Here is a 12304-nt window from a genome sequence, read left to right as displayed (position 1 = left end):
AGGGTTAGAGACATGCTCAAGTATGTTAGAGAGTGCCAACTGAACAACTAACAAGCATTTTGTCAGTCAACCCTGTCGGCTGGACTTGCTCTCTTTGTGCTCTTTCCTTACGTGATATGAGTTTTTGAAATAAAAATGAGCAAGTACACTGGGTTTTGTACTCTTTCTGTTGATATGGAAAGTACCTATGATGCTTCAGATAAATGGAACTTAAGGCATTAAAAGACACGAGGTTTAATGAATTTATCTGCATTATCAAACAGGTTATGAAAAAAATATATAATCACACACAGGAATACTCCAACAAATCATGTAATAATATTTATTGTATCAACTACAGTCCTGCTATTTGACATGTTACATGTATGGGACAGTTTTTGTAGTTTAAATCAGTACTCTGGTACGAATAGCAAAGCTACTTTATGGTTTTGTGGGATCGAGTGTTGTGATCAACTTGCAGCAGAGAAGAAATGTTGGAATGCATTAAAACTGAAGTCAACATACATGAATAAAAAAAAAAAAGTATCTTAAAATAAATAACCAGCGGCATCTCCGAGCTGTCTGAGCCACACGTCACGTGATGGGAGCCAGATTCCTCAGGTGGCTGAAGACTTTTACTGTACAAGTGGGATTGGATGAGTGGTACAGGATAAGTGACACATTCTGGACAACAGCACCAACACATCAGTCTGCAGCTGTGATGACAGAAATCTAAAATGTATTTGTTCATTTAATTTCTTCGTTCTATCGAACTCCCAGATGTTTTAGTTGTTTTTGTGTCTCATTTTTACTGACTTATTAGGGAAAAAAGCAACATATGAAACACTTGTCTGGTCTAAAGCTCCCACCACAGAGCCGTCTTCTTCAGTGTCACCATCCTCATCAGAAGTGTGCATTGGCCATTACTACTCCACAGGCCGGATGCCCTTAGCCTCCTCCATCTTTCTCAGGGTCTCGTCCCATTGGGTGAACTGCTTGGACAGCAGGAACATCTGTCAATCACATTTCAAAGGGTCAGTGGGAGGAGCTTTTGTCCCTGGCTGGTCAAAGGTCAGTGAGACAAGGTGGACATTCCTTCACAGTGCGTTAAGGTCATATAAGTTCATGTTTATTAGATAAATAAGCTTCACAACAGAAATGCAAAAAGGATGATTAATGCATTAAGGTATCATTTATCCATGTCTTTTATCTCTGGAGACATGAGACGAAAACCAAAGTGTGTAACAATATGATATTTAACATTCTTATAGCTCTTCAATAGTTTGTGTCTGATATTTTGACTTGTGGTAGAAAAACAATTGTACCATTTTGTTGTATTCCTCAAAAAGCTTCTTTACTTCTTGCGACTGAACTTCAGTTTGGTCCTGTACAAAAACAGAGGAGTCAACAAATTAAATGAGAGAGAGAGAGACACACACACACACACAAAGAGGTGGACAAAGAGAAAGAAAAGGTTGTTACCTGTTCTTTAATGTGAATCTGAGATAGACGCTGCAACTTGGTAGCGTGCTCTGGTACATCTGTGAACAACAGAAATACATGCGGGATTAACCTACAGTACTGAAGTGCTTTGTCCTTGAGTTTCATGATGACCTGTCGGGTGAAACTCACCTCTGATGTAGGTGCTGTCCAGCAGCGGCTGGAGGCTGCTGACCTGCTCCAGCAAAGCAGCCTGGGAGAGCAGGAAGTCCTCCTCTGTACACAAAACAGCATCACAATGAGTACTGAGTATGTGATAAATTACATAATGTATTCTATCAATACTAAGCTTTACTAGTAAAACACAACACATAAGACATATTCAAATTTAAAGACATAGAAACTTAATGCAAAATAGAAACTGCAAATAAATAGGTGTTGTCTTTCATTTGATTAATCTGTCCCAGAATTCCTTCTGCTTCCTACCAGCGAGGATGAACTCCAATTTCATAGCGTCAGGTACGGTGATGTGGTCCGTGAACTGGGGGTCCAGGTACTTCATAAGGTCCTCAACTGCACCACAACAAAAATGTACTCAACAAACAAAGTCAAAAATCTGACTATCGTGACATTTAAAATTTGCACTTTACACCACTTTTCACATCCTGTGAGCACTTTAACATTTTTAATGTTCAGTGGGAAACATGAGGGAAATTAGTTTATGATTCATTTTAATAGTGTAGCCTGACATGACTCAGGAAGAACTGTTTCAATGTTTCGTCACATCCTCTTTGAGTATCTTGATTTTGGATTATTTTTTTATGAAAATAAAAAGTTACACCGTGTTTCTGTGTAATCTAGGTTGTCAGTGCTGATGAAAAACGCTTTGTGACTCACTCTTCTTGTGCAGGATCTTTACTCGTTCTCTTTTGTTGGCTGTGTTTGTCAGACCTGCCTGGATCCTGACCAAAGACTCTGCACACTGCAGAACAGAGAACATTGATCAGATTTATCATAAGCCAACATAAAGGGTACCAAAAATGTATTTTAGTGCTTTTCATTACTGTGTTGGAGCAACCTTATGAGTGTCATTGGTAGCACTACGCAGCCAACATAGAATAAAGAACACTGATGACATGTAGCAAGCAACATAATGAAATGGCATTTTAATATGTGCACTTAATTTCAAAAGTGTTTCGAAAACAAAAAGAATGAACATGGTTTTGAGTCGTTACTGTATTTAAGCATGCAATTTACTGTCAGCTTTAGGAAACAAAAAACACAACTGGAGAAGGACACAGTGGCACATTGTTCCATCCCTGGAAATATATTTACCACAAAACAAATCCACATCAATTCCCCTTTGTTAGCTGCAAGTATTTTTCTCATCATATGATGCTCTGATGAGACGCCCCACTTAGTGGCTCAGGAGAAACATTCAATCTTCTTAGCCAATCTGCTCTGACATATATAAACTGTATAATATTAACGCACAGTTAATAGTTGATCAATTAAATTTCCAGAAATCATTTCAGTTCGTTTAGAATTTACTTTGAGATACAAATAAATGTTATCTTATACACCATGTATGCTTTTATTTTTCAAGTGGGTTCCTCTTGTTACTGCTAATCTTGAGATTTGAGAAGATGAAATAGGATATGCTTAACTCGATTACTTACTTCACCAAGTATCATGTCGATGTATTGTTTGACACTTTAGCATTATTCATAACACACACACACACTGAAAGCTACAGCTAGCAAACAGCTAGCTAGCAAATAACCTGTGACGTGTAGAAGTTTTCAACAAGACAACAGTTATTACAGCATCTGACACATTTACATTGAACAAACAAGCCGATGTGCAAAGGGAGAAGCTGTTTAGAGACTAGCTAGCTGCTAGCTTAGCCGAGCCAACGACAGCTCTGTCACTGGAAATAAGCAATTTGTTCATTCCAACGCGGGGACGCAGAAGGTAAAGATGTGCTTTTGTGTGATTAGAGCCACTTTCAGCAGCAACATTCAGCACAATAACATTAAACCTAACTTTACATGTGACACTTGAGCTTTGTTGATTAACTGGGAGACTAAGCTTACGAATGGCCTGTTAGCTAGCTAGCGAATGACCGTGTTCCAGCCTTTCGCCAGATTGTTTTCACGGCCTCGAATAAAAAAGTTCTGAATAGTCGTAGTCGCTTTACAGACTGCTCGTGTTTCTACAGCTTCAGTTACTCATCTTTAAATCTGTGTTGACGTTTGGCTTCAACACTGTCTCGGTCACTTGTGTCTTTCAATCTCCTCAAACAAATATATCTCCACCATACTTCTTTATAGCGACAGCTTTGTTGTGGTTCTGCTGACTTTCATTTCGCTGCAGTCATTTAGACCTTTCATGATTCTTTCTTTCCTTCTTTCTATCTTTCATCTGTCCATCCATCCATCCTCGGTTTATTTCCAGTGACAGGGTCGTTAGCCTCGCTGAGCTAGCAGCTAAGCTAGCAGGCTTCTGAACAGGGCCCCTCCGGTCATTAAGTGATTCTGAACGAACCTTGGCGGGTTTTCCACTTTTGTTTCTTCTTTCGCCGTAAACTCGACTCTCCAGAGTGTGAAGACGCGTCTCCAGATCCTCTGTCTCCATCTTTTTATCCATTTTTCTCTCTATCCCACAACCGAGCCGCAGACGAGCAACACAGCTTCTTCTGTTTATGTCCCCACCCGTGCCCAGGGAAGACCCGCCCCTAAGGACGTCGCTGATTGGCCAGATTTCAGTGTGGGGTTGAGCACGAAGCGCGTTGATTGGTTGTGAGGATGTGTCAGTAGCGGAGTGAGCCAATCAGAGGGAAGGTTGGGGCTGGGTTTCCCTCCACCGGTGTGATGACGCAATTGCAACATGTTTACAAATACATTTATTTCTATTTCACAAATTTATTTTCCTGAAGCTAAAGAAGAACATTTTAAAACAATGGATGATATTTTACTGTGTTTATTCTTTATGGCAGAAAAAGAAACAACTGATGTTCTCTTGTTGTGCATCTATATGAGAAGGAGAAATTGGGTGTTATAAATATTAATATTAACTGGGTGTTATAACTATTAAATTAGATCTTATAGTGGAGGACAGAAACCTGGATTTTATTTTGCAATAATTTGACTGTACATTTCTAAAAAACACCCCACACTCTCTTTGAAATAACTATCTTCACAAGGCTCATTGAAATTGATAAATTCTAAAAAAAACTCTTATCCGAACATATTATAAACTCATCTTTCAACTGGACCCCGAACAGGCATTGAATTCATTTTTTTTTAAACATCCTTTTTTATATTAATATTTTTTTTAAATTTCTTTTGCACTTTATTTCCTGCTAATTTTTGTAACCTTGCACGATAACACGTCTCTGTCCTGTACTCAGCTTTTGTTTTAATTGAAAGAAGGATGTTGCTTGTAAGATTTGTATTTTGCAATGAAAATAATTTAAGATGACACAGACTGTGGAACCAAAAGAGAACAGACTTATTCCATGTGTTCTTTTTTGTATTATTATTAGTTCATATAATTGAATTGGTGCATAATGTGCCTTGTTATGACTTGACGTTTGTAGCTCAGGTTTTCAATAATAATAATAATAACATTACATGAACTCAAAACAGGCAGATCATTGAGTTAGAAAATTCACTTTAGTAGAAAACAACCGTACTGACGGGTCGAACGTGTTTCTGTCGCTAGGGGTCGTGGTTCTGCGGGGAGCCGAGGTTCTCAGCAGTGGAATGACAACATCGACAGTCGCGGGCCTTCTTCCCTCCGAGCTGCCCGAGAAACATCCACCGAAAGTAAGTGTTTCCTGTCGTTGCTCCGTCCACGGGGGTCCGGTGTTTTTTTTCCACACTGACGCCAGGCTACAGGCGGGAGCCACTTCTTAATCAGCCCGCAACGCTTTCCTCGCTGTGTTTCCACCGGTTGAGCTAGCTCACCTAGCCCTCGAGCTAACGCCAGTGTTTGCTTCCCAGCTGCGTAGTTTGACAGCTTGTTGTTGTTGTGAATCAACTTCCGTCTACTCCACTAATAACGTGGTAATAACCCCCCCCCCCCCCCCCCCCTGATGAGTTCAATACGACCTCGCTGCCTCACCTAACATGAACTTCCTGTGAAGCGGTGCTAGCTGGTGCTTGCACCGCCGCTCTCGCAGCGGGTTTGAGCTGCTGGAAGTTTCCTGACCGTCTTGTGTTTTTGCTGTGTTGTCGACAGGCGGGAGGTGTCCTGTCCCTCCAGTGTTTGGAGAACCGGGTCTTTATGTGCCACTGGGAGCGGAGGCAGCATGGCAGATGACAAGGACGTGTTGAGGGACGTGTGGTTCGGCCGGATCCCCGCCTGCTTCACCCTGAACCAGGACGAGGTGACTGAGAGAGAGGCCGAGCCCTACTATGTGAGTACAGGTGCTCTGTGACATCACCCGGCCACTAAACCCGAGGCTAAAGGGACAGTTCACCCAGTAAATCCACTCATGATCTACTCACCACTATGATGGTCAGCCCCGACATTCTAATCCAACTCCAAACTGCATCATTTACTCCATGTTTCCATCTGCTCTTGGTATTTCCAAGACTGTTCCTGCCAGACGTCTGTTAAATGTCAGTGTTCCTGTGTGAGTGCATGTGAGAACACAGCAGGAAAAAATGTCCCGAAAATTCACAGAAAGCAAGTGATTACATTTCTACTAGTGACACACACAAACGTTTATAAAAACAGTACTTATATCTCACGATGAAAATGAGGAGCCACACACGTCGAAGATGCAAATGAAAGTGACAACACGATTCGAGATTTTAGATGTCTGGAACATTAAGGTAGAGCAGCAGGAGTCAAGACGTGACAAAAAACTCAGCTGCAGAAATCACAAGTTGTTGGCAGGAGAAATTCCAGAGAATGTCTGCAGCAGCTGACTCGGACATGTGTGTTTCCACATACAGCCCCTCCAGATAGTTTCCGGAGTGCATGTTTTAAACTTGCAGCTCAAAATGAAGAGGTGCCGCAAGTTCCTGTCCTACAACTTGTTATTTTGTTTAGTTTTAACGCACTGTCACGTAGCCTGGTGTGGAAGTGACCAGCCACCATAAAGCCTGAACAGGTGCTGAACAGGCAGGTCTGGGATATGTTCCTAAACATTTAGTACTTTTTAAGGTAAGGGAGCTTTTCTCTCTCATGGTTTTGTTTGAAACAAAAGTTGTACCTACAGTAGAAATATCTAAATTTAGTCTCAAATGCCAGCGCACGGGAACAGACTGCAGTGTTTTAATGATGCGTCTCCTCTCTCTCCCCTCTTTGCTCTCTGCAGCTGCTGCTGCCCAGGGTGAGCTACCTGACGCTGGTCACAGACAAAGTGAAAAAACACTTTCTCAAAGTGATGAAGGCCGAGGACGTGGAGGAGATGTGGTTAGAGTATGAAGGAACGCCACTGAAATGGTGAGAGGACTTTGACCTACAGTATCACAACACAAATGCCAATCAGAGCAGAATATTTATCTCATAAAATCTGTCTCTTGTAACTTTAAATCATCTCTGCCTCGCCTCTGTACCTTGTTGAATTGCCTAATTTAAACACATTATTACACACACAGTCAGAGCTATAAGAGTGTGTTCACACCCACCTGTAGAGAGAAGCTCTATGAGTCAATTCATTCTCAGTGAGCAGCGACGCATAAGCTGATGGTAATTACAGATACCTTGGCTCTCATCTCTTACCAGGCTGGTTGGCTTTATCAGATCTAGAACTAAATGACTATAATGGTTACTGTGTGTGTGGCAGCACAATATAAAGCCTCAAAAATACGCAGAAAGTGAAAACTAGATCTAGACATAAAGATAAAGAATACACCAAGAGACACCAGTTCTGTTTGCTGGAGCTTTATATGAAGATCTTTCATTATAATTAAAATTCTGTGAGAAAAACATCATCTGGTTTTACAGAAGTTTATTGCATTGACTTGAGAAAAGCAGTTTTTTTGACTTAATAGGATTAATTTCTGGATTAATGTCATTAGTTTGTCAGCTTTCTGCATGCACCCCAGGACTTTGGAATAGTTCAGGTAGACACTAAAAAGTTTTGCGTTTCCTGGTTGCAGGCACTATCCAATTGGAGTTCTCTTTGACCTCCACGCCTCCAACACGGTCTTACCCTGGAGCATCACCGTGCACTTTAAAGTAAGTGTGAATGTTTGAGCATGCACAGTAGAAACAATTCATTTTTATCTATATCAATTCTATTTTAGCTTCTTAGCCTTTTAAAGCTTATGACCTTTTGTTTTCACTCATGTCTGTTTATTTATCTGTTAGTAGAATTAAGCTGAAAGCACTGAACCAATTTGCACCAAACTATGGCTTCATCACACTAGCATATATTATTATGAACAGCCGTCGGTCCAGATGAGTTTTTCAAGTACACTGGTCATGTAAACAGGAAGTAGATTGTCTACGTTGCAGTGGGTCACTTAGTTACAGCAAATACTACGAAGGAGGAACAGCAATGTTGAAATGTAAGAGCAGGGATTTTTTTGCTTGAAGCTACGAGGAGGTGGAATTGTAAGTGTATAAGTGTTGGCAGAGCTTCGCCTTCAGGGCTGGTAGTCGCTTCATGTGATGAATAAGAGCCAATCAGGAAGAGAACGTGGGCGCGTGCATCATTGGTTACAAAAGTCTCTGTTTCTAAAGCAAAACCACGCGACTGTGTGTTGATTTAGTTTGATGGGACAACAGCTAAACAACCACAAAAATGAGATTTGTACCTTTGAAAACTAATATTTTGACCCCTTTGTTTTGAAGTTCTTCTGCTTCTAAGTGGTAAAAAATAAATACGTAGATGGATAATGCAGCTTCAAATAAAATGCAATTATGGTGAATGTTTGTCAGAATTTTCCAGATCGTGACCTCCTCCACTGTCCGTCCAACTCTGTGATCGAGGCTCACTTCATGTCCAGCATCAAGGAGGCAGACGCCCTCAAGCACAAGAGCCAAGTTGTTAACGACATGCAGAAGAAAGACCACAAACAGCTGTGGATGGGTCTGCAGAACGGTGAGACACGCACGCACACACACACACACACACACACACACACAGGATGAACCCTGCATGTGGTGTGAGATTCCTCAGAACAGCTCAAGTTGATGAAGCGCGGCCTTAATAAACGCCTCATCCACCAGTGATGGAGGTGCTTCCTGCAGTGGCCCGTAACAAATACTTCGCTGCGTCTTCAGCTACTGCGGTAGTCGCCCTATATATATTTTTTTATCAGCAGTTGTTAGCAGGTAATAACTTACGTCTTTACTAAGTTACGATTTTATTCCCTAAAAGCTGAAACATAAATATATATATTAACAAGTTCTGAGTAAGTTTGCACAAACAGTTTGATATTGAAAACATGATGAATTGTTTAGTTCATCAAATGTCAAAATCAAAAAAACATTCCTGAAATCCCAAGGATAACATTGAAGACTATCAATAGATTTAAATTTTGATATTAAATGGAAAGTCCTCACACTTGAGAGGCTGCAACCTGCAGAGCCAAACGGATGATGATGCTATGAACTGTTTGTATAAAAAGTTCAGGGTGTGGTTCACGTTGCTTTTCACTGGAAACGATTGTTACTTTTAAACAGAAATGTACAACTGATCCAAACAGGAGGAGTTTGTTACACATGAAAGTGAGAGATGAAACATTTCTTAAACCAAAACTTTCACGTCCAAAAGAGACCAGAAACAGAGAGAGAGAGAGAAACAGAGGTAGTTCAAAGTTCCCTCCAGGAGAGAGAAAACATTTTCAGAAGGTTAGTGTGAAAGTGAGAGGTGAGGGGAGGTGCAGGGTTTGAAACCTGCACCTCCCCTCACCTCAATCCAACCTCTGACCTCCACGTTAATGGGTGGAGGTAAACACAGATATCCTTTTCTATAACATCAAACTTCTTCCTCATTACATTCCAGTCTTCATTTTGACAATGAAGCTTTGTGATATAGCTGAAAGTGTCAGGAAGCAAAATAACTATTGCTAAATGGACTTTAGTACTACAACATGTGTTTCCCTTGACGTTATTATCCAGTACATCACATTTCTTACAAACCCACCTCCTCACCTGCTGCTGCTCACCCTTGTCAGGAATGAATATATTGAAACATAATTGGCTCAAAAGTGATGTCTGTTGCATTTTGTTATGCACCGCATGGTAAAGAAAAACAACATTTTTATTTTAAAAAGTCTCAAAATATATTTTACAATTATTTGTTTTCATAATCACAGATAAATTTGACCAGTTCTGGGCCATGAACCGGAAGCTGATGGAATATCCCACTGAGGACGGAGGCTTCAGATACATCCCCTTCAGAATATACCAGGTAACACACACCGCCAGAACTTTAAACAACAATCTTCTCCCCTCCAGGTCGGCCTCACAAGCCACTTCAGCAGGTAACCTAGGGGTAGAGCCCATCCAGAATGTGTCAGAAGAATGTTCACGTCTGAAAGCAGCTTTATAGTTGAAGTGGATTTTGAGTCTCTGCTCTGTCAGCCCAGCAGATGGAGCCAGATGGCAACATAAATACCCCTCCATGTTGGTCTGATGTTGCTTTAACAGGAAAATCACCTCCAACCAGACTGGTTCTGATAAACTAGTTCACTCTACATTTTAAGGTCCAGTGTGTAAGATTTAGGTGAAAGGGAACTATTGGCAGAAATTTAATGTAGAATAATCCTCATGATGTTTTCACTGGTGTGTTTCATCTAAATTGTATGAATTGTAATTTTCTTTACCCTAGAAAAGGCCCTTTATATTTAAATACTTTATATTTAGGGGGTCCTCTCTACGGAGGTCGCCATGTTGTTTTCATTAGTCCAGACTGGACAAACTAAACACCTTTTGAGTTTTTATGACAACTGAAGCTGCCACAGGTTCTCTTTAATTTGTTTGGAAGGGGAGGGTGAGGTGAGGGGTGTTCAGCTGCAACATGCAACCTCAACACTAAGATGTCACTAGATTCTACACACTGAACCTATAAGTCTCATGCTTCTTGAAAAACCCCAAAAGAGGCTAAAAAAACATTTAATCCTCCCCTCTGGCACTTGCACATTTGCAGACAGGTCTTTAAAACATCTTGTTACCTGTCAGCCTTTCATATTGTGCAACTGAAGGGTTTCTTGACACTCATCACTAAAATAACCAATAATGCTCTGTTGTTCAATCTCAGTTTGTTAGCCAAAACATCAGCTACAAAGCATTCATGGCTGACATAATACTGTTCTTCAAACTGCATGAGTAAGTGTCTGAGAGTCATTCAGTCTCTTCTTCTGAGGTAATGCCTACACAGTGACAGCCACAGATTAACTTGAGCTCGATATCTGCTCAAACCCGCTTATCCAGTTCTTTTAAATTTCACCTAATGTTTAAGTGTAAGGTTAAAAGAAACATAACTTCTGTGTATCTGTTTGTGAGTTCACTGTTTAACTGGTGCTCTCTTGTCCTAATCTGACTCAGGCCAGTGTTGCGTGTCCCTGGTTGCTTTTTGCCGGTTATTGATTTTTTCCCCACATATTTGATATCCATGACTCTCCTCAGTTCCAGTTCAATTCCACTGAAGCAGAATTAGCCGGTGGGTGAACTGGAGGGTTGATCAGGAATCGTAGGAGGACAGGCAGCCTCATGTCGGCTGTTACCGTCAAACCTCTGCAGCTTTGTCCTGACTCAGGTGAAAATTCCCTATGGGAATAAAATAAATAATAGAGGATGAATAAGCGGCTGGAAAACATTAGCACGCTGCGGGCCAGACAGCGGGGGAACACAGTCAAGTGCTGGAGTTCTGATCAGGAAAAGCTGGCAGTGTGGAGAATTAATTGGACAACCTTCAGGGTATTGAACAGTTCGGGAATCGCACAACATGACCCAAGAAGTTAATTTAATATCATACATGGCACTGTGAGGGAATGTTTAGCAACAGTGTAATTAAACGCAATTTAACTTCTTCTAATCTCACTGGACACTGAGGAGTCGCATCCAGAGTAGTTAAGGAAATGAAGATTTGGAAAACATCTGGATCTTTGCAACAAAAACATGTTGACAGTCTGCTTTGAGTTGAATGTGCGTGCTAAGCCTTGATCTCAAATCACAACAAACAGAAAGGCCTCTCGCTGTCATTGAGTCCTGTAAAGACATTAAACTTTAGTGCCTGTTAGGACGTGTAAGGAAAAATCATGTAAGTTAAAGGAACAGCAAACAGGACAGAAAATAGTTTCGGCCTAAAATGATTTGAGTCTTGTTTTGTTGAGAACAGAATGCAACTTCCTAAAGCATATATTTCCGTAATCATATCTGGTGTGATGGCTGGTAATTTCCCCCTTTGATGATTTATTATTGAATATGCAGATATGAGCTGCTGCTCTCCACATATGGCTGCATTTACATTTCGCACAACAACGAGGGTGGAGGAGCCGCTGTCTGTCACTGTCAGCGAGGACTGTTTTTGCCTGAAATTCACAAACCTCATGAATGCTTTGTGTTTTTACTTTCACATCCTCGGCGTGTAAATAAACCATTTTACACTTCTACAAAAACATTCTTGTGTTCAGCTATAAAACATAAGTCTTTAAAGTGGCCGACTGAAACATGCAGGGCGACCAACACGGCCCGCCCTCTCAGACATGCACTTGTTGCAGCTATAAAACCATGTAAGTGCTGGCGGGGAGAAGAGTCCCAGCTCCAACTACTTTTCAGCCTTTTTCGTGGCCAGATTGCAAGTTTCCAAAGTCGTTTATGAGCCATATTGGTTTTGTGACAGTCGGAGCATCAAAGCCCTTGAAAGGCTGGCTGTGTGATTTCAAAGCACACTGGAGAAAATAAGCATGAATTT

At 41.0% G+C, this 12304-nt stretch overlaps 2 protein-coding genes across 3 annotated transcripts in view; one reads left to right on the top strand and one right to left on the bottom strand.

The window, feature by feature from the left end:
- Positions 1-308: 308 nt before the first annotated feature.
- Positions 309-4204, bottom strand: dctn3 (dynactin 3 (p22)). The gene is made up of 7 exons (XM_020092558.2): positions 3967-4204; positions 2317-2401; positions 1906-1992; positions 1612-1695; positions 1462-1520; positions 1305-1364; positions 309-992 (listed from the first exon to the last, which is right to left on the bottom strand). Exons 1-7 carry the CDS (start codon positions 4066-4068, stop codon positions 906-908), a joined length of 564 nt encoding a protein of 187 aa, XP_019948117.1. The 5' UTR covers positions 4069-4204; the 3' UTR covers positions 309-905.
- The window catches only part of atg5 (ATG5 autophagy related 5 homolog (S. cerevisiae)), a 26546-nt gene continuing 17495 nt past the window's right edge, over positions 3254-12304 (top strand). Inside the window, exons 1-7 of one of the 2 annotated variants that reach the window (XM_020093489.2) lie at positions 3254-3393; positions 5146-5249; positions 5665-5842; positions 6752-6879; positions 7539-7617; positions 8323-8485; positions 9705-9799. In XM_020093489.2, coding sequence (XP_019949048.1) covers positions 5735-5842; positions 6752-6879; positions 7539-7617; positions 8323-8485; positions 9705-9799 — 573 coding nt within the window. In that variant the 5' untranslated portion in view covers positions 3254-3393; positions 5146-5249; positions 5665-5734. Of the gene's footprint in view, positions 3394-5145; positions 5250-5664; positions 5843-6751; positions 6880-7538; positions 7618-8322; positions 8486-9704; positions 9800-12304 lie in introns of those variants that run through there. The other variant, XM_020093490.2, reaches the window with a different exon arrangement.

This window comes from Paralichthys olivaceus, chromosome 13 (genome assembly GCF_024713975.1).
Source record: "Paralichthys olivaceus isolate ysfri-2021 chromosome 13, ASM2471397v2, whole genome shotgun sequence".
NCBI classification, from domain to species: Eukaryota; Metazoa; Chordata; class Actinopteri; order Pleuronectiformes; family Paralichthyidae; genus Paralichthys; species Paralichthys olivaceus.
This window is presented reverse-complemented; position numbering and strand designations above follow the sequence as displayed.

Excerpts from the sequence above, each read along its gene's own strand:
- dctn3 (XM_020092558.2), bottom strand. The coding sequence starts at position 4,068 with ATGGATAAAAAGATGGAGACAGAGGATCTGGAGACGCGTCTTCACACT. Across the intron at positions 2,402-3,966 it reads AAAGTGGAAAACCCGCCAAG|TGTGCAGAGTCTTTGGTCAG; the intron begins GTTCGTTCAGAA and ends TCTGTTCTGCAG. Across the intron at positions 1,365-1,461 it reads AGATTCACATTAAAGAACAG|GACCAAACTGAAGTTCAGTC; the intron begins GTAACAACCTTT and ends GTTTTTGTACAG.